General features: G+C 39.3%; 3 protein-coding genes and 1 long non-coding RNA gene across 4 annotated transcripts in view; all 4 read right to left on the bottom strand.

Annotated features, from left to right (window-relative positions):
- Positions 1–6732, bottom strand: part of LOC149718554 (methionine synthase-like) — a 33499-nt gene extending 26767 nt beyond the window's left edge. Inside the window, exons 1-6 of the mRNA XM_089849476.1 lie at positions 6394–6732; positions 6126–6331; positions 5799–6051; positions 2807–2973; positions 1626–1720; positions 203–365 (exon numbers count right to left, since the gene is read on the bottom strand). Coding sequence (XP_089705602.1) covers positions 203–365; positions 1626–1720; positions 2807–2973; positions 5799–6051; positions 6126–6331; positions 6394–6403 — 894 coding nt within the window. The 5' untranslated portion in view covers positions 6404–6732. The remainder of the gene's footprint in view (positions 1–202; positions 366–1625; positions 1721–2806; positions 2974–5798; positions 6052–6125; positions 6332–6393) is intronic.
- A 9508-nt stretch (positions 6733–16240) lies between these two features.
- Positions 16241–26623, bottom strand: LOC149718551 (uncharacterized). Its single transcript, XM_089849340.1, has 9 exons — positions 26587–26623; positions 26480–26519; positions 26317–26393; positions 25246–25321; positions 25008–25172; positions 17745–17913; positions 17356–17573; positions 16982–17289; positions 16241–16927 (listed from the first exon to the last, which is right to left on the bottom strand). Exons 2-9 carry the CDS (start codon positions 26489–26491, stop codon positions 16717–16719), a joined length of 1236 nt encoding a protein of 411 aa, XP_089705466.1. The 5' UTR covers positions 26492–26519; positions 26587–26623; the 3' UTR covers positions 16241–16716.
- LOC149718553 (uncharacterized) lies at positions 19403–20272 on the bottom strand. Its single transcript, XR_016369855.1, has 3 exons — positions 19830–20272; positions 19722–19761; positions 19403–19635 (listed from the first exon to the last, which is right to left on the bottom strand). It is a non-coding gene; the product is annotated as an uncharacterized LOC149718553 (long non-coding RNA).
- On the bottom strand, positions 22349–24747 carry LOC149718552 (uncharacterized). Its single transcript, XM_089849348.1, has 2 exons — positions 24403–24747; positions 22349–24336 (listed from the first exon to the last, which is right to left on the bottom strand). Exons 1-2 carry the CDS (start codon positions 24565–24567, stop codon positions 24097–24099), a joined length of 405 nt encoding a protein of 134 aa, XP_089705474.1. The 5' UTR covers positions 24568–24747; the 3' UTR covers positions 22349–24096.
- Positions 26624–27607: the final 984 nt, after the last annotated feature.

Below are 27607 nucleotides of genomic sequence, written 5' to 3'. Positions count from 1 at the left end.
GTTTCAAAAAATGCCACTAGATGCTCCCATAATCAAGGGGTTGTAGCTTAGTTAAGGGCAGTTTTAGCTCCACCTCATTGACGGGTTCTGATTGGCTCATGCCTTTGGCAAGGTAAATTTACGTGTAGAAGATCAGTCAGAATGTTAGGGGTACCACAGGAGCCCGGCATTTGCTTTAATTCAGTTAATAAAATCGATTTACTCGAATATTTTTCGCCATATCTTCAGGTGTTTCATCATACTCTCCAAAGGTATTTGGTAAGCCAGCATTCGGATAGCATAAAACAAAGGCTTCAGTGTTTTTGCTAATTATTTCAATAAACGGCCTCATTTCATTGGCTCCTAAGGCGCAATTCAATCCTACGCTGATTTTTAAAACGTTCACAGTTATATTAGACTTTACACAGTAATTGAAAGAGAAGATGACTAGTACTCGTTATAACGCTCGAGAGTACTGGGGCCGAAACGCTCGAGAGTACTGGGGCCGAAACGCTCGAGAGTACTGGGGCCGAAACGCTCGAGAGTACTGGGGCCGAAACGCCCGAGAGTACTGGGGCCGAAACGCCCGAGAGTACTGGGGCCGAAACGCCCGAGAGTACTGGAGCCGAAACGCCCGAGAGTACTGGAGCCGAAACGCTCGAGAGTACTAGGCCGAAACGCTCGAGAGTACTGGGGCCGAAACACTCGAGAGTACTGGGGCCGAAACGCCCGAGAGTACTGGAGCCGAAACGCCCGAGAGTACTGGAGCCGAAACGCCCGAGAGTACTGGAGCCGAAACGCTCGAGAGTACTAGGCCGAAACGCTCGAGAGTACTGGGGCCGAAACACTCGAGAGTACTGGGGCCGAAACACTCGAGAGTACTGGGAGTACTGGGACCGAAACGCTCGAGAGTACTGGGGCCGAAACGCTCGAGACTACTGGGGCCGAAACGCTCGAGAGTACTGGGGCCGAAACGCCCGAGAGTACTGGAGCCGAAACGCCCGAGAGTACTGGAGCTGAAACGCCCGAGAGTACTGGAGCCGAAACGCCCGAGAGTACTGGAGCCGAAACGCCCGAGAGTACTGAGGCCGAAACGCTCGAGAGTACTGAGGCCGAAACGCTCGAGAGTATTAGGCCGACACGCTCGCGAGTACTGGGGCCGAAACACTCGAGAGTACTGAGGCCGCCACGCTCGAGAGTACTGAGGCCGCCACGCTCGAGAGTACTAGGCCGACACGCTCGAGAGTGTACCCGGCCGAAACGCTCGAGAGTTCTACGCCGAAACGCTCGAGAGTACCAGGCCGAAACGCTCGAGAGTACTAGGCCGAAACGCTCGAGAGTACTGGGGCCGAAAATGCTCGAGTGTACTTGGCCGAAAATGCTCGAGTGTACAGGGCCGAAAATGCTCGAGTGTACAGGGCCGAAAAGCTCGCGAGTACTGGGCCGAAAATGCTCGAGTGTACTGGGCCGAAAAGCTCGCGAGTACTGGGCCGACACGCTCGAGAGCACTAGGTCGAAACGCTCGAGAGTACTGGGCCGAAAAAACCCACTAATTAAACAGCAAGTCTCATTTAAAATACATTTTTTTAATCAATATAATGAGGTAGGGGGTATTATTTTCTCGTGTAATTACATATTATGCTTACCATAGTGGATTACCATGAGATATGCTAATTAGAAATGCTTCTGATGTTTGGCCTGATAAAGTACGCCCACTTTTGTCCACAATAGTCCCAGAAAACTGCGTAAAATATTCAAAACTTGTACGGTCGAGCTTTCATCTCCTCTCTACTATCAAGACTTGTGCATCGTATTTGATATATATATATATATATATATATATATATATATATATATATATATATATATATATATATATATATATATATATATATATATATATATATATATATATATATATATATGACATTGTAAGGGTTGGGTTTCATTTGACCATAAAAGGCCTTGAGGGCAGACCAAAGGCATCGGCGCAAAGTTGAAAAAACGCCAATGTCGGGCAGAATGCTAGCTGCTTTCACTCACAACCGAAAAATTAAAATTCGCTCGTAAAAATAAAGAAGTACCTCCCTCTATTGTCGTGAGGGAATATTACAATTTTAGGCCTAAAGTTGTAACTTTTTTTACGCCACTTCATCATTTTGTGTACACAATATTCAATACCGGTTAAAAACACCTATTATAAGGGATTGCGAAATTGTATTAAACGCGCGACACACCCTGGATCAGGTGACTGATGTCATCGAACAGTCATTGGTTAGTTGTGCTCTACCAAAAAAATTAAGAACTCAAATTCGCTCTACAAGACCGAAATTTCGCCGTCAAGACATCAGACGCCCTAAATTCGCTACTGTTTTCCGCTAGAGGCGGCACTTCCGTTCCTCAAAATGTATCCCGCAAAAAATTTATCCTTTACTAAGCCTTGGCGGAATTTTACTACAATGATAAAGACCCAAAATTCAATTTAGATTGAATACAGACTTGGCAATTCGGGCTTAACTCCGCCTCCAACGCCATTTTGGTATGTTTTTTTTTTATAGAATGAAAGCTATATAAGCCCTTCCTCCTGGTATGTTTTTTAGCACTAGTGGAAAGTAGCGTGACGTTGCATGACGTAGTAATACCAAGTCCCTATTGGTTTTCCAAAAACTAAAAACAGCGCCATCTAGGTAGAAGGTTGGTGGTATTCCTAAACCATTTAAATGGACCATTACAAATATCACCATTAACAAGCCTTGATAGTATAGAGAAGGCTAAGGCCAAATCCACATAATAAGTACAGTCATAGTACAGTTAATATACTACTAACAAAAATTGGCACAGGTTCGTAACTGGTACGAAAGAGTTTCTGTACTGCATATAGAGCGGCCTTGGAATTTGCAGTGTCAAATATAGTTTCTATTAGAATAATATCGACTCCTCCATCTAATAGACCTTTAGCCTGTTCTTCATAAGCGGCTGCTAATTCGTCAAAACCTTCAAAATCACCCAAACAAAATTAACTTTACCTAAAACAAAATATAAAATTTTTAAATTGAAATTAATTAAATGAAATGGTTAAGACAATATTAATATTTTAAAAGATTTAGATTAAATCAAAACACGGGTCCAGTGAATCTCCTACAAGTTTTCTTTCTCCTGAACTAATGGTTTAGGCTGGCGAAGGCTAGTGGGCGCGGTTTATGAGTACACTTATAAATCCCGCCAACAAATGCCTCCTGCCTTCGCCAAGCCCAAAATGGAGTTCGTAAGGAAAGTCACCTTGTATGAGAATCCACCTGACTCGCGCTTTGCTTTAAAGGGGCTCACCGGCGCTGTTGGGGGGGGGGGAGACCGCCCTTAGTTCAGGTGGAAAACACCCAGCTCTTTGGCCATAAGGAATGGCGCCACCGTCGCGGGCGGGTAACCAATATGTTAACCAACAGTTTGACCATGGATTAACTAACGCTAGGGATTGTTCACTAACCGTGTTTCCCATGTAATGCTATCGCCAACTACATGTTCCGAACTATTCCTTGATTCCCCTCTTCATTCCCCCAATTTATTGGACCAAAACGGATGTAGATATAGCGCCATCTCTCGGCAAAATAAATAGTTTTTGCCCAATTTAGGCAGGATTTCCATTTTGACGTCATAGATCACGTGATATTTGGTCCAATTTTCTTATAACTTCCTGTTAGGGATAGTAGCTGCTGCTAGGGGGCGTTTGGAACATGCATGCTTTATCTTTTGGGGGGAACGAACTATCCCTAGCGTTAGTTAATCCATGGTTTGACCCCGCCCCCTTTCACCCCAACACCTCCGGCCCCTTTAACTTAATGCAAGTCTCGGTTGCTGTTTAGTTTAAACAAATGCCACTAGATGCAGCCATAGTAGAGGGGTGCAGTTGACTGGCCCGTTAAGTTAAGCAAAGCCTAGTTTAAGCTCCGCCCTCATGGACGAGTTCTGATTAGTTTCTGCCTTAGGCAAAGTAAAATAGGGACTTGGCAGTACTACGTCATGCAACGTCACTCTACCTTCCACTAGTGCTAAAAAAAATATACCAGGAGGAGGGGCTTATATAGCTTTCATTTTGTTAAAAAAAATACCATAATGGCGCTGGGGGTGGAGTTAAGCCCGAATTGCCAAGTCCCTATTGGTGTATAAAAGATTTGCCAGCATGTTAGGGGCGCCTCAGCTGAGCCGACATTTCCTTTAACCTGACCCATGGATTAACTAACGCTAGGGATAGTTCGTTCCCCCCAAAAGATAAAGCATGCATGTTCCAAACGCCCCCTAGCAGCAGCTACTATCCCTAACAGGAAGTTGTAAGAAAATTGGACCAAATATCACGTGTTCTATGACGTCAAAATTGAAATCCTGCCTAAATTGGTGGGCAAAAATGATTTATTTTGCCCAGAGATGGCGCTATATCTACATCCGTTTTGGTCCAATAAATTGGGGGAATGAAGAGGGGAATCAAAGAATAATTCGGAACATGAAGTTGGCGATAGAAATACATTGCTTGGAAACCCAGTTAGTGAACAATCCCTAGCGTTAGTTAATCCATGGATAGTTCATTGCCAACAAAAGATAAAGCATGCATGTTCCAAACGCCCCCTAGCAGCAGCTACTATCCCTAACAGGAAGTTATAACAAAATTGGACCAAATATCACGTGTTCTATGACGTCAAAATTGAAATCCGGTTGCCTAAATTGGGCAAAAATGATTTATTTTGCCCAGAGATGGCTCTATATTTGCATCCGTTTTGTTCCAATAAATTGGAAGAATAATTCGGAACATGTAATTGGCGATAGCATTACATGGGAAACCCGGTTAGTGAATAATCCCTAGCGTTAGTTAATCCATGCCTGACCTGAATCTAAAGTAAACCTAACCCAACTTAACTGGACCAGGTTTGGAAATCTAGTTACCCTGACATTTCAAGGTACTTTTTCCCTATATATTCAGAGTTACAAGACTATCTAGTGGCAGCAGGAGTCGTTTTTTGGAGTAACGAGTAGTTATTTTTTGTTAGAAACAAATTTCCCTGAATTTTACTAAAAAGTTTTTAATTTCTCGGAGGTCTCCCTGAATTCTTAGTCAAATATTTATTTCCCTGACTTTTCCAGATTCTCCTTAGGACCTAACCCATAAACAAATAGGTCCTCGTGTTGTCATTTCATTGGTTTGTGGTAGTTGAAATAAAACATCAAAAATTAGCGTTACGCTTAACCCGTGAACTGTTGAAACTTTGGTTAAAATTTTGGATAAAATCAATGGAAAAAGTTTGGAACAATATGTAAAGAGTTTGGAAAAATATGTAAAGAGTTTGGAAAAATATGTAAAAAGTTTGGAAAAATATGTAAAAAGTTTGGAAAAATATGTAAAAAGTTTGGAAAAATATGTAAAAAGTTTGGAAAAATATGTAAAAAGCTTGGAAAAATATGTAAAAAGCTTGGAAAAATATGTAAAAAGCTTGGAAAAATATGTAAAAAGCTTGGAAAAATATGTAAAAAGTTTGGAAAAATATGTAAAAAGTTTGGAAAAATATGTAAAAAGTTTGGGAAAATATGTAAAAAGTTTGGAAAAATATGTAAAAAGTTTGGAAAAATATGTAAAACGTTTGGAAAAATATGTAAAAAGTTTGGAAAAATATTAAATTTTGATAACCATTTTGAAAATTAAATTATTATTATAGACTAATGGCACCCCATGTTATTTCCCCATAGAGCTTAATACAGTCGAAGGCAGAGGGCTGCCATTACTCTATTGTCCAGCCATTTCCAAAAATTTCACTTTAAATGAATTAACCCTTTACTTATGTTTCTGAACTCTGGCTTTTCAACAGAAGGCGATATAGAAAGAGTTTTATTTGTGGGTCCCAAAGCTCCAGCAACAAATCTCGGTATTCCTGTGGCATTTTCAATTTCTTCGCAAGCGGATCGAGCAATTAGCGCTGATGACTTATTTAGCTCATAAACAAAATCTTGAGCGCAATAATCAGCTTGAGCTATTGAAGTAGCGCTAAAGGTGTTGGTTTCAATAATATCGGCACCGGCTTCTAAATAAGACTTAAGTTGCGTCGTAAAAAATTTAAATTAGTTCACGTATGTCTCAATCTCAAAATACGTTAACACCTAGTTACTTTATGTATTTTAAATATTATATCAGGTTGCGTAATAGACAAAATATCGTTGTTTCCTTTCAAAGACGATGTATGGTTTATAAGTTTATTGCCACGGTAGCCAGATTCGTCTAAGTTTTCCCGTTGAATCATAGTTCCCATGGCCCCATCTATAACCACAATTTTTTGCCGTAAAGCTTGTAAAAGCTTGGCTTCTCGACATTTTTCTGTATTATTATACAAAACTTAAAAATTTAAATATGTTAATTAATGTAGATAAGATACTTACTGCTTTCCATGTCGAATTAATATATTCAGTATCGATTATAAACCGTCTGACAGATTGACACAGAAACCTTGAAATTTCAGGTTCAAGAAACTAAACAACTTTACTTTTTTCTCTGTCTGTGGCCTCATTCAAGGAAAACAATATTTAAAAACGGGTTTAAAGGAGTTGCCTGTTGTGGCATATAATTTAAATAAATTTAATATCATTAAATATGTACTCTGCTCCCAGTTAATTTCAAAATATTTTGAATAGTAATCACCACGTGCTTTACACGTGCTGCAACGTCGCAAAACTACCCACAATTTATTAGATAAAGGACGTGTCTGCTCTGAATTCTGTTTAGATGCATCAGAGAGAATTTAGAAGGGGAGTGGAAGGCCCCCCCTTTGACGTGTTGCCAATGTTTGAAAGTGGATTTTCCCACTTCCATTTGAAAAATTTCCCACATTTCCCACACCCCCTTTTTAGCCCCGCCCCCAGCTAAAATATGGTGGAAAACTTACAGTCATATTTACTCTGTACTATTTTTTCCTACTAGGTTTAATATGGAATATCACTGCGCATGGCTTTGACAATATGTACAAATGCGCCAAAAGGCTATAAAGCTTTAAAATTCTCAAAATATGCTACTTTTTTCCAGCGCCAAATTTAAAATCACCGAATTTATTTCAAAATGTTGCTTGCAATTATTTAACCGAGCAAAATTTTCGAAAATTCAATCATTTTAACTGCATAGTCTGCACTATAAACACTTAAACACGAAAATTCCCACATTTGACCGATTTTGGAAAAAAATTAGCTTTTTCCCACAGAGCCTAAAACCTTACCAAAATTTCCCATGATGTGGGAAATTTCCCACACATTGGCAACACTGTTTGACTCTATTAAACGTGATGACGCCCAAACAAGATGTCGCGTTGAGCTTTTTGGGGTAGGCGAGTTTCCGGTCACATGTTCTAAAATGTCTCTGTTACAAACGCATCATACCGGAAATCGACCTGCCTAGATAACGTTTAGCAGACGACGTTGCGCTACATTCCAAACCACCCCTTCCACTCCCCTTCTAAATTCTCTCTGGATGCATAGAGTCTTAGACCTTTTATTGGATAAAGCATGCGCGTAGGGAAATTTGTATTCACGCTACAGGATAGACAACTCCCTATTTCCGACGGCAGTTTATAATTATTATTCTATATATAGGCTGTTCCAGCCTCGCTGTCAGCACGCTCAAACCTAGATCCCGTCAGGGATTTTCTATTTATACTCAATCCGAAATCATAATGTTAAACTCTATGGAGCTTATCATTACGAGGTGGATAAATTTTTGCGAGTTAGACCCAAGGTTTCGCGACCAAGGGGGTACACTTTTTTCACAACCTAACAGTACAGCACTAGCAAAGGCTGAAAAGGTGTAGTATCTCATTTCGCGTAGTGTAAAGTTAAATTGACCTTTTTGTATAGGTTTTAAAAAAAATCTTTTTAAACCACGCGCTAGCATCTAGGAGGATGGAACTCGTGCGACATTTCATTAAAGTTTCAATTCAATACCCATTTTTGTTGTAAAATTTCTAATCATAACAAATGTTTCAACTACGCAATTAAAACCCAATTTCTCATATCGATTAAACTTAATTTCAAATTGCAATGCATATAATAATTTCTAATTTCTGGCCCTTTGTGGGTTTGAAAAAGTGTCGCCAAGGATTGTGTATAAATGCAGTTTTTAAGGACTGCGAAGCAAAACTCGTTTTTGTATAATGTAGCTTTGTGCGTGCTGACACCAGGCAAAGCAATATTGATTTTCAGCATCTAAAATCTCGAGATTATAAATCCGGAAACTCAGTATTGCTTTCGTCTGTTGTCAACACGCACAAAGCTACGTTATATAGATAATAAGGTTTTCACGCTGACAACCAAACTGGAACAGGATATCGAATAAGCTACCGTCGGATATAGAGAGTTGCCTATCCTATAGCACGAAAACAAATCTCCTCACGGTCACGGGCATCCTTTGTCCATGCATAGATCATAGCCCACTTGATGACGCGCTCACGGACGCAAGCTGCTCGCTCTATAGAAGCCCGTTCAATCGGCCAAAAAAAATTAAACACAACTTTAGGATTAACCCAAAATTAAAGGGATATACTCTCAGCTGCAAATTTCAGAGTCGTGTTCCGATCCTTGCTGTTCCATTTAATAGTATTATTCCATTTGAGCGCAGCAGAGTTCTCAAGAATCTCGCGGCGTTTTCCGCGAGAAAAATATGATCACCTGATCGGTCGCCATTTATGGATAGGGATTTTGCTTTGACATAGCTAACTCGATCACGTCCGTTTACAATCCGACCTCCATCAACTTGAAGCTTGGTCAAAGCGCAAATATATTTAGGCCTAAATCAGGGTAAATAAACATGTTACAGTAAATTTTTGTTATATTATTGGATTTTTATTGAAAGTTTTGCTTGTAGTACATATTTACAGCAGCGGAATCGAGCAATTTTAGTGCACAATAAATTTTGTTATAATTTGGGTTTTGTCACCGTTTTCTAAACTTTCAATTCCACCGAAACAAAACACCTTGGGCCGTTTACGAAAAGTGTGGACGTCTTCAACTCAACACATAATAATTTAACAGTTTATATTTTTACTTTGAGTTACATAACCTAACCTAGCTTATTCTCGCCCTGACGAAGAAAACCTAACCCAGGAGTCAAATCTATATCTATATAAATCAAAGTCCTGACTGACTGACTGACTGACAGACTGACTGATAATCAACACCCAGCCCAAACCGCTTGCCCTAGAAGGCTGAAAATTTGCAGGAACGTTACTCATAAGTAGTAGGCGCGTACTAAGAAAGATTTTTCCAATCCGCCGCCATCTTAAAAATGGCGCCCAGAAATGTAAAAAACATTCTCTATGCAATTAAGTACGCGCGTTTCAACCGATTTCACAAATATTTAGTACACTGGTTGTTTTGTTTCTATGTTACCTCAAGTGTGCTTAACGTAGTTTATGCTTAGTTTAATTATTTACTAAACATTACCCGATAGAAGACATTGTGAGATAAGTGAAAACTGAGAGACTTTATTAGGTTCTTTACTCTTAACGTCCAAACCCTCTCTGCCTGTTGCTTTAGCCAGAGAGTAGTCTTACAAAAAATATCGATTGACCAGTATCTGACAGAGAAATATTACAGCGACATCTAGGTCGTTATTCTTACATCTTTTCCCTCAGATATGTTCTTTATACTTTAGAAAGGTTTGAAACTAGAAATTATATGGACATTGCAATACAGTGTAAATTGTTTCTTAAAGATTAAAGCATAGTTTTTTTTCTTGTTTGTTTAACTATCTATTATTAGAAATTTGTACTTTAATATTTATTTGAGCTGTATCACGTTTTATTAGAAATTTGTACTTGAATGTTTATTTGAGCTGAGTTACTTATTATTAGGAATTTTTAGTTAATACTAGACGTGTAACTATCACGTGTGGAATGTTAGATTATCACTAAAGATTTAGCCTCTTTACTGGCTTGACTTGTCTTGTCGACCGTCGAGCTGCAACTGGAGTCTCGATCTGTGTCGGTGAGACGTGTTTATCGGAACTTGTTCGTGCGTCGTTTTCCAGTGGTGGTGTATAAATTTCAGTTGTGCTACTTGCTGGAGACGTGGCGTTAGGAACAAGTCTTGTTGGACTTTGGGGGTTAGGTGTAGCTGACATCCTGACTGGCGACGTTGGTAGCGCAGTGAAATTGAACCGTATTGGTGTGTCAGTACCCTGTATGAACGAGTCTTTCTCCAGCACCTGGCGGAGCTGTCGTCGATTACGTCGTAACGTTGTCCCGTCTTCGGTTTCTACTATGTACGATCGCGGTGCGGTTTCGTTTACGATTAAGGCTTTGCGATCCCAAACGCCTAGTTGGTTTTGTATGCGAACTTGCATCCCTTTTTTGAGATGTGGGAGTTCGTTGCCAGTTAACTTGGGTTGCTGTTTGACGAGGACGCCATCGCTGGTGTTGGTTTTGTCAACAACGGGCCTGTACTCAGGCAGACGTGTGCGAAGGGGTCTACCCATTAATAGCTCTGCCGGCGATCGGCCATGGGCTTGTGGAGTGTTGCGGTAACTTAAGAGACCCAACTCATAGTCTTGCTTAGAATCCACAGCTTTCTTGAGCAAACGTTTGGCAATTTGTACACCCTTTTCCGCCAGCCCATTTGATTGTGGGTATTTGGGACTAGAGGTGGTGTGCGTGAACCCATACTCTTGAGAAAATAACTGGAACTCTTGTGAGCCAAACGGAACGTTATCCGAAAGAACCTCCCGTGGGATGCCGTGCCGTCCAAAATGCTTCTTTAGGCAATGGATTACGGTTGGGGCTCCAAGTGACTTAATTTCATCTACTTCCAGGTAATTGGAATAGGCATCAATCACTACGAGATAGTCCTTATCTTGATAATGAAATATATCAGGGCCCACGCGTTCCCACGGGTCCATTGGCAGCGGGCGCATGATTAACGGCTCTTGGGGCTGGGTATACTGATACTTGTTGCATGTTGAGCAACTCTTGCAAGTACGCTCAATATCAGCGTTGATATTCGGCCAATACAATGCCTGTCTGGCGCGGCGTCTGCATTTTTCAATTCCCAGATGGCCATCATGGATTATGTCCAGCATGCGTTCCCGGAGCGACGTCGGTATAACCATGCGGGTTCCTTTTAGGACTAACCCATCTGCTTCGGTTAACTCTGAGTGCACTGTGGCATATGGGGACGTCACCCGGTCCGTGGGTTTCCAGCCTGTTCTGATATGGTCTTTAACCCTCGTTAAAACGGGATCCTTGCTAGTCTCTTCCTTGATGAGCTCTAACATAGCGTCACTAACTGGCAGGGACCTGAGTACGGAATTGACGTGTACCTCTAGCTCGTCAGATGTTTCCTTACATAGCGTAGCGTCGCCGTGAGTTAATGGCAAGCTCGATCTGGATAGAGCATCGGCTACAACTAGGTCCTTCCCAGGCTTATACTCCATTGTATAATGATACTTGGCCAGTTTGAGGAAAAGGCGTTGCAGGCGGGGTGGCACGTCAGCCAAAACCCTCTTTACCATCGCTAACAACGGCTTATGGTCGGTTTCCAAACGAAATGTTCTGCCGTACACATAAGTGTGAAACCTTTGGCATCCAAAAACGAGACCGAGGCACTCTTTCTCTATTTGTGCATACCTCGTCTCGGCATCTGTCAACGCTCGTGAGGCATACGCTACAGGCTTCCAGCCGCTATCTTCGGTCTGCTGCAATAAGACAGAACCAAGTCCACTGTTCGACGCATCCGTTGATATTTTGACAGGTAATGATGGATCGTAGAACTGTAGGATAGGACTACTTGTGAGCGCATCCTTTATGTATTGCCACTCTTCGTCATGCTGCGGTAGCCTTTGTGGGTCTGTTTCCGACTTGAGTAGCGAGCGAAGAAACGTTGTGTGTGAGGACAGCTGTGGTATATATTTACCGACATAGTTTACAAGGCCCAAAGCTCGTTGGACTTCGGCCTTCGTGCTTGGAGTTGGCATTTTTAATACGGCTTCGACCTTGCTAGGATCAGGTCGCATCCCAGCCTGTGAAATGATTTCACCCATGTACCGTAACTCTGTCGTACGGAATACGCACTTTGCGGGATTTAGAGTAGCATTAGCCTTTGCGAGGCGTTTCAGGGCCTCTCGCAACTGTTGATCGTGATCGTCCCGAGTTTTACCCCATACTAGAACGTCATCATGGATGGGCCTTGCTTGCTTGACTCCATCAAAGATTTGACTGAACACCTTGTAGAATATTTCAGGTGCCGATGAGATTCCAAAAGGCAAACGTGTGAAACAGTAGCGCCCATTCGGTGTGTTGAACGTCGTCAGTAACTGACTGTTTTCATCTAGCGGGATCTGATAAAACCCAGAGGCAGCGTCCAACTTCGAAAAATATTTGGCGCCTGCTAACTCCGCTTCGATTTCCTCTTTAGTAGGAATCTGATAATGTTCCCTACGTATGTTCTGGTTTAAAGGCTGCGGGTCCAGACACAGCCGAAGTTTAGGAACGTCGTTAGTGCTACTCTTTGTATGTCCATCACTGGAGTCCGCCACAACCTTTTTCTCGATTATAACAAGGGGACTCACCCAGCTGGTTGGTTCATCTACTTTGCGTATGATCCCTTGGGCCTCTAATCTGTTAAGTTCTTGTATAAGGCCTTCTTTTAGTGCAAAGGGAACTCGACGGGGGGGAACAACGACGGGTACTGCGTCTTTCGCAAGCTGGATAGTACAAGACGTTTTTAGGCAGCCAATCCCCGTAAAAACTGTAGGAAATTCTTTTATGATGGTTTCCCGAAAGTTATCTTGTACTTCGTACGCAGGGAGTTCAGCAGTGTGTACTCGTTTAATAAAACCCAAATCTTCGCAGGACTTGAGGCCTAAAATTGGTACTAGGTTCGCCGAGACTAAGACGAAACTGGCGGGGTACCTGCGGCCTTTAAAGTTAACTTCTGCATCAAACGAGCCAAAAGACTGTATGTTCGACCCACCGTACGCAGTCAGGTTAGTCTTACTGCTACGTATTGCCGGCCTTGGTTCTAAACAGTTGAAGATGTCAAGTGGGAACAGGTTAGTTTGAGCACCTGTGTCCAGTTTGAATTGAACCGTCTTGTTGTTCAACGTGAGGGGTTCAACCCAATCGTTGGAAGATGCATTTGAGGTAGCGGTGTTTTGTTCGGCGACCGCCGCTCCTATGAAGAAATCTTCATCTTCCTCCGCTTGTACATCATGTATTTGGCCAGACGCTGAACTTTTGCAAGCCTTTGCATAATGGTTCCTCCCATGGCAGCGTAAACACTCCTGATTATACGCAGGACATTTTCGCCTCTCGTGGGTACCCAGACAACGGAAACAGTTTTTAATCATCCCTTTACTTTGAGGTTGTCCTCCTGTACTCGTTGTAGTCGGTCTCCCTTGGGCTTGGTGTTGTGTATTCTTTGCTGCTTGCTGCTTTTTGCGGCCCCGTTTCTTATCGTAATTGGCGTGTATCGCATGTACGTCTTGATTTGCTGCTGATAACCCGTTATCGTCGAAAGATTTCAACTGTGTATTGAGGGTTTCCGCGGCTTGACATATCGCCATAGCTTTAGCAAACGTGAGATCCGTTTCTGCCAATAACTGCTTACGTACCCGAGTGTCTTTTATACCCGCAAGAATTTGGTCGCGTACAATCGAGTCTTCTTTAGTTTCGAAGTTACACGACTGGGCTAAAAGTCGCAATGCTACCACATATTGTTCTATCGGTTCGCCATCCTTCTGTAGGCGACAACGGAAAACATAACGATCATGTGCTTCGTTACCTTTAGGGGTACAATAATCGTCGAATTTTTGAATCACATTAGCATACGTGCGATCCGTAGCTGCTGCGAACGTGAAAGAGTTATATATATCTATGGCTTCCTGACCCGCAATAGTTAAAAACAGCGAGAGTTTCTGCTTATCAGTTCGTGCAGTCGTAGATTCAGTAGCCATTTCATATAATTCGAACCTCTGTTTGAAAACCCGCCATGCCTGCTGGGCATTTCCAGTTCGAATTTTAAGCTCCGGTGGTGATTTTACGTGATCCGTCATTTTTTATAGATCTGGGCGGGCAAGGCTTAAGGACACAATGAGGTGTGCAAGGCCTATCGCTCAACTTTCCCTCTCTTCAAACAGCGAAGAACGCGTGAAAAACGTAAAAACGGGCTGAATGGTATTTCGGGTTCGATTTTTCACCATCTTTTAAAATGGCGCCCAGAAATGTAAGAAAATATTCTCTATGCAACAAAGTCCGCGCGTTTCAACCGATTTCACAAATATTTAGTACAATGGTTTCCTTTAACCTATAGACGGGCTTAAAGGTCTTTTGGGTTCGATTTGTTGCCATCTTTTTAAATGGCGGCCAAAAACTTAAAAACCCTTCTTTATGGAATAATGTCCGCGTGAAAAGTAATAAAAAATATCCCGACGGGCTGACGGACTGTGCCGAGTGCCTTCGCTCCTAGGGTGCTACAAAAATATTAGTCATCAGTAAAATCTACACATTCTTTATATCATTTTAGGTGGAAGTTCTTATAACACGCGTGCGACGCCGCGGGTAACGGCTAGTTTATTATAATCAACAAAATAATCTAACTTAATTTCGTGTCCATAACACCCAGTGGGCTATATTTCAATGCATAGAGAAGTGGTGGCTAGCCCCTATGCCACAGCTAACTGACAGCGCCCTATACTAACTATTACCATTAACCTCAGCAAATTTTGATGGAAAGGAAAAACCGGGTAACACCGCGGAGGAAAACTCCTTAAACAAGTGGGGAGAGAACTTGCAAACTCTACACAGACGGGGTTGGTTCCCGGCGGGACCCTCTTGCTGCGAGACGAAAGTGCTAATCACTTCACCACCCCAATATTTAGGAAAAGGCGTCATATACTAGGGAAGTAACTAAATGTAAGCAACAATATTTTGGAACAGGCATCAAATTATTTTGTAAGTATAACTAATCTAATTGAACCGTACGGAAAAGCTACTGTCGGAGATAGGGAGTTGCCTATCCTATTCCTATAGTGTGAAAACAAATTTCCCCGAGGGCATCCTTTATCCATCATAGCCCACTTGATGACGCGCTCACGGACGCAAGCTGCTCGCCCTGTAGATTAACACGAATTTCAGCACATGAGAAAAGAATGAAATTATAATATTCTGAAGCTAAATGCCAGTAATAAATGTCAATGACGCTACCTATGCGAAATTCCAAAACTAAAACTGCTTTGTAATTGTGAATTACTTATAATTACTTATAACAAAAGTGGATGAGAGGAAAAGTATGAAAATGGCCAAAAGTCGCGAGTCATCAGAGTTTCGCCGTAGTTGACCGTTTTATTGGCGTAGCTATACTGGGCCTGTTCACTCCCTTAAAATAGGTCTCGTGTTAATTCGCGGTTACGCGGTTACCGTCGTCTGCTATTGTGTATGCTAGAACTTCCTCGATTTGTGTTTGTAGTCAGGACAGAGTAGCTGGTAATGTTTTAAAAGGTATTTGAAGGGAATAATATGGATTTAAGTAAGGTTATCGAAGCAATAGAAGAGCACATAAAACTAGATACGTTTAAAACAAATCTCGGTAATTTAGCTATGGCGCGAGCAGCTTGCGTCGTGATGCGCGTGATCGAGTGGGCTATGGTTAAACCAAGGAGCATATTAGTCTGAACTACTTTCAGTCGCGAGTTTGCAAGTCCATCAGTCACTAGTAGTCTAAATAGTTATTGGCGAAACTTTGATGTCCACGTTTTTTAACACAGGCTCTATGGCCATTGTCATACTTTCTAAGTGAATAAACTTGATATAGGACAGCGTTCATATTATTTTAAATTTCTAATCAAAATCTTTACTTTATTAACCAATTAATGCCCGTCAGCCCGTCGGCACATTTTTTATTACTTTTCATTCGGACATTATTCCATAAAGAAGGGTTTTTAAATTTCTGGCCGCCATTTAAAAAGATGGCAACAAATCGGACCCAAAAGACCATTCAGCCCGTCTATAGGTTAAAGGAAACCAGTGTACTATATATTTGTGAAATCGGTTGAAACGCGCGGACTTTGTTGCATTGAGAAGATTTTTTACATTTCTGGGCGCCATTTATTAAGATGGCGGCGGATTTGAAAAATCTTTCTTAGAACGCGCCTACTACTTAACGTTCCTGCAAATTTTCAGCTTTCTAGGGCTAGTTGTTTGGGCTGGGCGTTGATTATCAGTCAGTCAGGACTTTGACTTATATAGATATAGATAAAATAAGTCGGCCAACTGTTAGGCGGGTAGGACATTTCCTAATATGTACCAGTAGTTGGAACGTCGTGCAGATTTTCAACCGACTAGTCGGCCCAACCATCAAAAGGAGAGTCGACCAAATTGTCGGTTTGTTGGACTCTTCATTGATTTTTAAAGGGATAGTGATTTCGACTATTATTTGGAATTGTGAAAAATTAAGCTGAGTTACATTTTGCTATTTGAAAGTAGATATATACATATCACTCTCAATTTAAATAAGGGATTATGATATGAAAATCCGACTAGCCTTTCAAAATTAAACAATTCACAAATGAAATTTGTGGATTTTCAGAAAATGGTATTTTGGTGAAAAAACTAAGGTTAGTATTTTTATCATATAATTGAAGTTTTAAAATCATGTCTTTAAAACTGAAATGTTTAATACTTTTCGAGGAATTCGATTTCATGTCGTAACCTATTTCATTTTCATCGTTTAAACATATTGGTTGAAGATTATTTCGGTTATAACAACGGGCACTGTTGCGGACAACAGTGTGAGTAATAAAAAGAATGGGACTTTGACGCTACTCAGGTCCAAGGCCTCCGCGCCTTTTAACGGTCTCTTCCAAGTGACCCGTTCAATGAAGTAATGGAATCCAAAGTCCTGATATTTGAAAACTTGCATTTCGAAGAACGGTGACACGCTGCAATAGAACCTTCGTTAAGACTGTTAACCATAAGATAAAATTCATTCTGACCTCAGTTGGATGTTTTTTTGGATTTGCTCACTTTCTCTCATCCAAGAGGTGTTGAAAATGAAGTGCAAGTATTCAAAACTAACACTGTCTCGCGAAAAGTGAAGGCCTCCTTTGTTCAGAAAGAATTTTTCTAAATTAGAAGAGCTCATCATAAACAGCATGTTCTCCTGCATGATGATGGCTTTCTTTCCAGAAAAAACAGGAATGTAGGAATCAATCTTTGCAGAATTCGAACTGTAATCCACCCAAAACATTTTTTTCCGATCAAGTTTGTCTAGCCATTCCTTAACGGCTGGGTCAAATTTTGACTATAGATACGCGACAGTTACGTCAGAAAAATAGAGAACCAGATTCGAAAAACAGTAGCCATTTACCAATTTTTTCAGATATGTGTCTCCTGAACCATTCTCGAGCATGATTGGTAGAATTCCCGATTTGATCAAGTCCGACAGGGAGTCGATGCGATTGTAACTTTCAGTCGTAAACTCCGTGCGCATGAAACAGCCCAAGAAAAAGAGAATGAAAGTCGCTCCGATCATCCACGACGCAGTGAGGATGCGACAAGTAATGTATGGGAAAACGAAGGGAATCGCTACGGAAGATAATTATACAATTATACAGTTAGCTTGAATGTCTGGTTAAAGCGACAGCCATCTTTCGAAATGAAGGGAACACAATCCCGTGCAAATTGAATCCCTCGCACGAAACGGGCTCAAGCTTATGTGAATTCTTTTCAAATATTAGGGAGCATTTAATTGCTCACGTTCGGCGCACAAGAGGGACGCGTTATCCCAGACATTTTCCAGCGTTTCTCGGGCCAATTTCTTGAGGGCTTTTCTTACGGGCAACGATTTGTATTTGTTGGTAACAATGGAGTGAATAACTAGCAAAAGCGACAAAAAGGCCAAGGTTGACACCATTAAAATCTCCACCTAATAAAACCAAGAGTATGTAGTTAAATGACCAGGGTGTATCTTGCTAATAAGCATTGTTTACTTCGGTGTCCATATTTAAGAAGGACCAGGAAGTGGATGTGACTGTCAGTTGGGGATGGGACACGATAATTGTTTTGAGAGTTTGAGAGGGCGGTGAAGGAGTGAAATGGTCCAGTCGACCTTCGAAAAATGAGCCTAGCATGTCATAAAAGATAATATGCGCTTTCTAAATCCAATGTAAAGGTTAATAAATTTTACACAGAACTTCGGAACTGAATAAAATTTTTAAATCACTTACGCGAAAGAAATAAGGGGAAGTGTGAAAGTGACGATGAAAGTCAGCGCCATTAACTTTATGCTCCCTTATATTCACCCTAAAAGTCATAATAAAAAGTATTTGTATTTCATAAAGATAGTGTCATAATTTTGAAGTCCTTATAGGTAAGCTGATATTCGTTTCTGAGAATTTGTTCACGTTCGAAAGAACAGCGGAGCATAAGGAAAACAATATTTAGTGTGAACAGGAAAAAAACAAGATGGGGTACCAAAATAAACCTCTCCGAGTCGAGAAGCAATTAAGGGATTTTTTCTTAAATAATTTAATAAATATAATTGATATTAATTAATATAATTGTCATTAATTCACCTTAATTCTAGTTAAATCGTTTTAAAAACTTTTATTCCTAATATCATTTTAAACATAACTATTGTGACGTCATAGTCACTCGGAGAGGTGAAAAGGTTTTTTAGAGGGATCCGACATTCCAAAAAAAGCGTACGGGATTTCGTGATTTCTTTTTGAATTTCGCGATTTCACCAAAGATTTCGGGATTTCTTCTTTGATTAGGCGATTTCGTGATTTCGCCAAAAATTTCTTCTTTGATTACGTGATTTCGCCCAAAGATTTCGTCACTTCTTCTGGATTTTGTGATTTGTCCAAAGATTTAGAAATTTCCTCTTATTTATTAATTTCGTGATTTCTTCAGAGATTTTGTGTGACAGTTTGAAAGATTTCGCGAAAAGCGTACGGGATTTCGTGTAAATGTCTGAAACCTCGGATTTTATTTCACTTGGAATCTTTATCAGGCCATTTTCTGGGCCTTTCTGCTCGAATTAAAGAGAAGGAGGTTTCGAAACCGTCACGCGTGGCAATAAGCAGCATAATGTATTTGAATTTGGAAACCACGTGACACTGACGTAGCTAGCGACCAGTCGACTGTTGTCTATAGCCAATGAGACGCTAGGAAAGAGTACCGGCGCATTAACCAAGTTTTAAGCTCTTCTATCTATGGCCTTTTAAAGATTCCAAGTAGAATTAATCGATGTATTTTTGGTGTGGAGGTGTGGGAATAGTTGTTTTTGACTCAGGTTCGAATACAATTTGAAAATTAGATGCCCATTTATAAAAGATAATTCAACTACTCATCTCCGTAAATGATTAACTGTGACTGAGTGGTTTAAAATGAAAACTATTTACTAATTCATTTTGATTAATATTTATTTGCTTTGATAGGAAGGTCGAGTCTTTAATTTTTCGCACACCCATTTGGTTGAGCGAGTCAACGAGGATAATTGCGCCAAGACAATTCTTTCTCGCTCGTTTCAATTAATAGTTGATTCGAATTCAATTAATGAAATTTACTTCAATTTGAAGATTCGTTCCAAATATTCCACCATGAACATGAACTGTTCTTTATACGTGTTCGAATTATAATATTCCTTAGAAGAAATGAAAGTGTAATTGTGGCCGAGAAAAGCGATTCAATTGTCGTTTCAACAACACCATCTGCCGTTGATAAACTCACCTTTATTGTCATAAAGTTTACGGTAGTTCCGTTGGCGTACCTACAAATAATTTACTAATTTTAGATTTGAAATCCACAAATATTACGATTTGAAAATGCAAGTTCCACCTGTTTCTGAAATATCGGTCATTTCCATTCAGTGCCATTTCGGTATACACTTAAATTCTAGCGAATACAATTCGAAAAAACAAAGGCTGTAAAGAGAGCTGAAATTCTTTTCCGCTGCTCATAAATAACAGCGGAAAACGAGATTAGCTTTTAGATTAGGCCAAAAACCCAACCTCATACTTGGAGTCTATCAAATCTATAAGCGATAATTATATATCAGAATTAAACTGTATTCGGCTAAAACTATGACTAAAATTGAAAAATCAAGTATTTCTTGAGTCGTATAGCGCACAATTACCCCTTTTAGATATTGAGTACAGCGTCTCGATGCACCACCTAAGCTACGATTTCTGTCAACCGCAATCTCCGTTTTCTTAAACTGCGCATGATTTTCAAGGCATAATAGGGAAAAATTAGCGAAAATATCGATTCTAGACGCGATTTAGAAGTAAATTTATAGTTCCATGATTACTTTTTTAGCGACACTTTCAACCCAGAGAACCTGATACATATTTTTGTTACCAAACATTAGAAAAGTTGCCCACGCAACGACTTTCCAACGACTATAGTACATATTGAGTCATGTCGATAGCCGGTGCCGAGTCAAAATGCCCTACCCAGCCGACTTCTTTATCTTGATCCAAACAAATCATTGTCCTTCTCTTGACTGTCACGCTGGTCGATGCGAATTGTATTACTTAAATATACCCGATTGACTCAAAGTTAATTTAGAATGACGGGACGCAATAATGGATTCTTATTTGAATTATTAAATAAATGCTTTTGTAACTTTACATCGAATATAAAATACGGCGTATATACAAAAAGTTTACTCATTTTTATTCTAAAATGATAATTAAAACTAATAAACTAATAAACTAATTTATTTCTAAGCAAATATACTTAATGTAGGACAGCCCTGATTTTATTGAAGGAAACCGTGCTTGCAAACCTATGAATCAAGTCCGGACCAATTGATTTTATAAAGCCATTTAAATAGCAGGATTTTAAAAGCATAATTGGAACAATTAGTGAAGAAAAATCAATTCTAGTCGGGATTTAGAAATTGATTTACTGTTCCGCGATTACATTTCTAGCGACGCTTTCAACCTGGAGAATCTGATAAAAATTTTTGTTACCCAACATTGGGAGAGTTGGCCGCGCAGATGTTAACATTAAATAGACAAAACCGGTTTCTTACAGTAACGCCAGCAGCTCTGGATGGATGGCAGTTACCCCACTTTCCAGTGACTGGTACTTATTTGGTCATTGTTGAATGTTAATAGCGATTAACCGATGTCGAAACCGATAAGTTTTACTAGAACCGATACCTATTTTAACCAATTATTTAAATTCGACGACATAACCAACTCTTTTACTAAATGAAACCGATTATCAATCTATTTTTACCTATAAATCGGTTGATAATTGGTAAATTAACCTTGAACCCCTTAATCGTTAAAAAACCGTAATTAAACCTCGAACCGATATATCGTTTAAAGAACCGTACGGTCACCGATACCGATATCATATCGGTTAGTGCCCATCACTAAATATTACAAAAGAAAAATTACATAATTCCTGCGTAAAGTCAGCGCAAAATAAAAAGCCTCGTTTTTGAGCGTCTGTCAAATCTAAGCGATAATAGTTTAATAATACGCACTCACCTTCGAAAGGTTCGAATCGGGAATTATCAGTGGACGACGCCGATCAGTAAACCGTTTCTAGGGTATGAAGCAAGTTGTTTTAAATTCGTGTTGTTTTTCATGTAACGCCTAAAACCCTGAAAGTCTGTTCTATATTGTTTCTATTGATTTGAGGATAATAACTGTATACAATCGCAACAGGCAACATTAGAAGGAATCGAGGTTCACATTGAACGCTACAGGTTTTCTACGATAATTCACACCCTATCTGAGGTTGGATTATATCATTATTTTAAAATTGGAAAACTTGGCAAATTTCCATTTTTAACACATTACTGGGAAGTGAAATATTCAGATTGCCTTATTAGTATATAAATTGGGAAGAACCAAATATTACATCTCCGAGTCAAGCGTGACATTATCTCCCCATTTATATTCTCTTAATATTCAAAGTTTTATTGCTATTTAATGACACGCTACTGCCGTTTAAATTGTAAATAAGAACTATATTCAAGAATAATAAAAAGGTCTATTAACTTGCACATGCAGTTATCAATACTTAATAATAATTATAAAAAAACCAGATTTGCTTTATTTAGTTAATTAAGAAAAACCTCTCAACTCGGCGAGATTTATTTTGGTTTTCCCAACTTGCATGAGTAATGATATGGTATTTTTGGAATGATGGATATTCGTTGGAACCGCGGGAAACTAAGTGATATTTAAAAAGTTGATTATAATAATTTAATTGTGAGAATTTAAATTTATGTTTATCAAGAAAAACAGTAGGCTTAAAAGATTTGAATGTGAAAATTCTATTTCTGTATTTGAAATATTTATCATTTAAAAAAAAATCCATTTCGTTCAGCGCCATTTTGGGGGTGCACTTTAATCATAACGTAAGAAAAAATACATCAATTCTTTAAAACGTGAAGTCACTCAAATTTTTAAGCGATAGAAATTTAATAAAATTATTTGACAAATTACTATTCCTACTCTCCTTCGTATATAGTTAATATTTGGGATTTGAAAATACAAATTTTATAAGGTATTTGAAATACCCATCGTTTTAAAGAAATTCTAACTTTGACGTGAAGTCCCTTCAATTTTTAAGCGATAATAATTTGATAGAATATTAAGACAATTTACTACTCTACTTTGAATATCGTTTTGACATAAGGTATGTCAAGTCTCGTACCGAACAGAGTTGTTTAATGAGTCTAAAATATCATTTTAACTGCTATTGTTGTTAAAGGAATAGCGACGTGGTTTAAAAATTACCTCAAATCTAAAGAAAACCTTACTTTTTGAGAGTTTAAACTCTTCTGATTCCAAAAATATGCTTGATCAATATTTAAATATGAGGGAAAACACAGAAAAAACATTTCGAAAACTTGAAATTTGGGGGGCAAAATCAAAAAAGCGGAGAAGATTTTTGGCGGGTTTTTCTCCTTGATACGTCACTCACGCTATCTCGCGGAAATGCCAAGCGCGAGCGCCCGAGTCTACTAATGCCGCGCTAATATGAATAAAATAGGATAACGCGGGGCGGAGACATTAACAGGCGTCACGTGAACGACATCTAGAGAGAAAATTTCTCCTTATTAGGTCATCAAACGAAACAAAATTATTACTAAGCCTTTTCCAAACACAATACTTTGATTGTAATTTTATAAATTGCTACGAAACCAAATAAAAAAGTAAACATATCTTAATAAACTAAATTTTTCAAGGATTTTGTTTTCCGATTTTAAGTTTGAGGATGACGAAAATTATGTCGCTAACACAGCTCTGCATGTTAGAAGTTTAGAACTGTCCGCTTAAGTTCTCTCAAGGTGGAACCTTGCTATGAATATAGCGCTATTTGTTAATAAATCAACCACTCTTAAAGGTGTCATGCGACACCCTGAAAGATGTTATGCGATACTCTGAAAGGTGTAATGTGACACTCTTCAATGTGTTATGCGACACTCTGCAATAAGTTATGTCGCACCCATTAAGGAATTGCGCAACACTCATATGAGATTAAAAATTAACTTTTAGTTCGATATAAGAGTTAAAAGGTGTTAAACTACACCATTATATTCTTATCTTTGACACCAATTGCTCAAATAAGTGTTATTAAACCCTTTCAGGGGTGTAAATGAACACCTGTAATGGTGTCAAATTTGAATCCATATAAACGTCTTTTAAAGGTGTTAAAGCACACCCCATTTTCTTAGCTTGTAAAGTCGGCTAATGAAAGTTTTGCTTGCATAAAATGACCTATTTCATTTTTATCGTTTAAGCATATTGGTTGAAGATTATTTCGGTTATAACAACGGGCTCTGTTGCGGACAACAGTGTGAGTAATAAAAAGAATGGGACTTTGACGCTACTCAGGTCCAAGGCCTCCGCGCCTTTTAACGGTCTCTTCCAAGTGACCCGTTCAATGGAGTAATGGAATTGAAAGTCATGATATTTGAAAATTTGCATTTCGAATAATGGTGACACGCTGCAAAAAACCTTCGTCAAGACTGTGAAACATTTTACATAAAATTCATTATGACCTCAGTTGGATGTTTCTTTGGATTTGCTGACTTTCTCTCATCCAAGAGGTGTTGAAAATGAAGTGTAAGTAATCAAAAGTAACACTGTCTCGCGAAAATTGAAGGCCTCCTTTTTTCCGAAAGAACTTTTCTAAATTGGAAGTTCTCATCATACGAGGCAGATGGGATTCCTGCAGGATCATGGCTTTCTTTCCAGAAAAAAACCGGAATGTAGGAATCAATCTCCACCAAATCCCAATAGTAATCGAGAAAAAACATTTTTTTCCGATCGAGGTTGTCTAGCCATTCCTTAACAACTTCATCATATTTTGACTATAGATACGCGACAGTTTCGTCAGAAAAATAGAGAACCAGATTCGAAAAAGAGTAGCCATTTACCAAATGTTCCAGATATGCGACATCTGTAGTACCCTTGGTCATGAATGGTTGAATTCCCGATTTAATCAAGTCCGAGAGGGAGTCGATGCGGTTGTAACTTTCAGTCGTGAACTCCGTCCGCATGAAACAACCCAAGAAAAAGAGAATGAAAGTCGCTCCGATCATCCACGACGCAGCGAGGATACGACAAGTAATGTATGGGAAAACGAAGGGAATCGCTACGGAAGATAATTATACGGTTAGCTTGAATGTCTGGTTTAAGCCCCAGCCATCTTTCGAAATGAAGGGAGCACAGTCCCTCGTACGAAACGGGCTCAAATTTAAGTTTAGGTGAATTGTTTTCAAACATTATAGTTAGCATTCAACTGCTTACGTTCGGCGCACAAGAGGGACGCGTTATCCCAGACATTTTCCAGCGTTTCTAGGGCCAATTTTTTGACGGCTTTTCTGGTGGGCAACGATTTGTATTTGTTGGTAACTATGGAGTGAATAACGAGTAAAAGCGACAAAATAACCAAGGTTGACACCATTAAAATCTCCACCAAATAAATCCAAGAATATAGTAAAATGACTTGGTTCGAATCTTGCTATTAAGCATTGTTTACTTCAGTGTCCATATTCAAGAAGGACCAGGAAGTGGATGTGACTGTCAGTTGGGGATGGGACACGATAATTGATTTGAGAGTTCGACAGGGCGGTGACGGAGTGAAATGGTCCAGTCGACCTTCGAAAATTGAGCTTAGCATGTGTTCAAAAATAACATGGGCTTTCTAAATCCAATGAAAAGGTTAATAAATTTTACAAAGAACTTCGGAAATGAATAAAATTTTTAAAATCACTTACGCGAAAGAAATAAGGAAAAGTGTAAAAGTGATCACGAAAGTCGCTGAAAGAAACTTTATGGTCCCTAAAATTCACCCTAAAGATCACAGTGAAAAATATTTGTATCATAATTTTGAAGTCCATATAGGTTAGCTGATGTTCGTTTCTGAGAATTTGTTTACATTCGAAACAACAGCGGAGCATATAAGGAAAACAATATTTAGTGTGAACAGGAAAAAAAACAAGTTGGGAAACCAAAATAAACCTCTCCAAGTCGAGACGCAATTAAGAGGTTTTATAAATAATTAAATAAATATAACTTATTTTAATAATTGTCATTAATTTACCTTAATTCTCGTTGAATCGTTTTAAAAACTTATAGTCACTCGGAGAGGTAAAAAGGTTTTTTATTTGAGGCATCCGACATTCCCAAAAAAGCGTACGGGATTTCGTGATTTCTTCTTGGATTTCGCGATTTCACCATGGGCCAAGAATAGTAAGAGGACTAGGCAGTCGCAAACGATTTCGTCTTTCTAGAAAACAGCCTTCCCGTATCAGCGGGGGTTAAAATTGGGGTCAAGCATTTCCGGCTACTGCCAGCTTTGCACGATCTCGGTTGGCCGTATTTCGGAGTATTGCCCTTTAAATATGGCGGTTTTCCTAATTTATCTTGTTTAAACCCATGAATAGTTAAACGGTACGGCAAAGGATAATGTTAAGTATTTTAATTTTTCAAGATGATTAAAAATAAGCTCTGCGCTTTACCTAACAGTAATATTGATAGTCACTACTTTCATAAACCGTACATGAAAGGTGTTGAGTTTATAGCGTTTCCTAAACTAAAATCCAAGCCTAATTTGCTATGCAAACAATGGCCTTTTATTCCGTTGGACTCCTTTTCGCGACCCTGCTTACTATTCTTGGCCCATGATTTCACCAAAGATTAATATTTATTTGCTTTGATAGGAAGGAGTCTTAAATTTTTCGCACACCACTTTGGTTGAGCGAGTCAGCGAGGATAATTGCGCCAAGGCAATTCTTTCTAGCTCGTTCCAATTAATAGTTGATTGGAATTCAATTAATGAAATTTACTTCAAGTTGAAGAATCGTTCCAAATATTCCACCACGAACATGATCTCTTCTTCATGCGTTTTCGTTAACCAATATTCCTGAGAAGAAATGAAAGTGTAATTGTCGCCGAGAAAAGCGATTTAATTGTCGCTTCAACAAAACCATCTGCCATTGATAAACTCACATCTATTGTCATAAAGTTTACGGAAGTTCCGTTGGCGTACCTACAATAATTTACTAATTTTAGTTTTGAAATCCTCTAATATTACGATTTGAAAGTGCAAGTTCCACCTGTTTCTGAAATGTTGGTCATTTCCATTCTGTACCATTTTGGTATACACTTAAATCTAATACAATTAGAAAAAAACAGAGGCTGTAAAGAGAGCTGAATTTTTTTCCACTGCTCATAAATAACAGAGGAAAACGAGAGTAGCTTTTGGATTACGCCAAAAACCCTACCTCGTACTTGGAGTCTATCAAATCTATAAGCGATAACAGGAATGCATGGAGTTTGTTGGAATGGCTAAGGTCAAATCCAAATAGGCGTGAAATGATCTTGGAAACAACTGGCGTGGCTTAATTTACGCTAGTGACGTCATAGCCTGACTTAAAAATCGTACTTACCACTTAAATTATTTTCATTCATTCATTGACTGCCAAAAAAAACTTGTTTGCTATGATTCTCCACCCTCTACCCTAGGTCCTTTGCCTAGGCTGAGAGAATCGAATATGAACGCGAACGGCGGCGAATCAGCGTATTTAACTTTCAAAAATCTAAAAGGTCACTTCTGTCATGCCTTTTTACGAGTCATGACACTTTTCGCCTTCGGTAGACAGCAGACGTAGGGGGAGGAGCTACACTTCTAAAAAAAAACAAAGGACTCGCCTTATGTTTCCACCATCAAGGGTAGCCATTCCAGCCCCTCCATACATTCCTGGCGATAATTATATATCAGAATTAAACTGTATTCGGCTAAGGCTATATGATTAAAATAGAAAAATAAAGTATTTCTTGAGTCGTATAGCGCGCAATTACCCCTTACAGATATTGAGTACAAGCGTCTCGATTTACCAATTAAACTGCGATTTCTGTTAACCGCACTCTCCGCTTTCTTAAACTGCGCAGTATTTTCAAAGCATAATAGAGAACAATTAGTGCAAAAAATCAATTCAAGATGCAATTAAGAAATTAATTTACTGTTCTATGATTACATTTCTAGCGACCCTTTCAACCCGGAGAGTCTCATAAATATTTTTGTTACCCAACATTGGATGAGTTGCGCATATGTTAACATTATAGACAAAACCGGTT

This window comes from Phalangium opilio, unplaced genomic scaffold, assembly GCF_054372755.1.
Source record: "Phalangium opilio isolate 3A_F unplaced genomic scaffold, DU_Popi_V2 ptg000002l_1, whole genome shotgun sequence".
Lineage (NCBI taxonomy): Eukaryota > Metazoa > Arthropoda > Arachnida > Opiliones > Phalangiidae > Phalangium > Phalangium opilio.
The sequence above is the reverse complement of the archived record's forward strand: the minus strand, read 5'-3'. Positions and strand labels throughout refer to the sequence as shown.

Coding starts and splice junctions, on each gene's coding strand:
- LOC149718552 (XM_089849348.1), bottom strand. CDS start 24,567: ATGATCGGAGCGACTTTCATTCTCTTTTTCTTGGGTTGTTTCATGCGG. Junction 24,337..24,402: donor TCGCATATCTGGAACATTTG/GTAAATGGCTAC, acceptor GCGTATCTATAG/TCAAAATATGATGAAGTTGT.
- LOC149718551 (XM_089849340.1), bottom strand. Junction 25,173..25,245: donor CTTTTCCTTATTTCTTTCGC/GTAAGTGATTTT, acceptor CATTGGATTTAG/AAAGCCCATGTTATTTTTGA. Junction 16,928..16,981: donor CAAAAAAACATCCAACTGAG/GTCAGAATGAAT, acceptor GTTCTATTGCAG/CGTGTCACCGTTCTTCGAAA.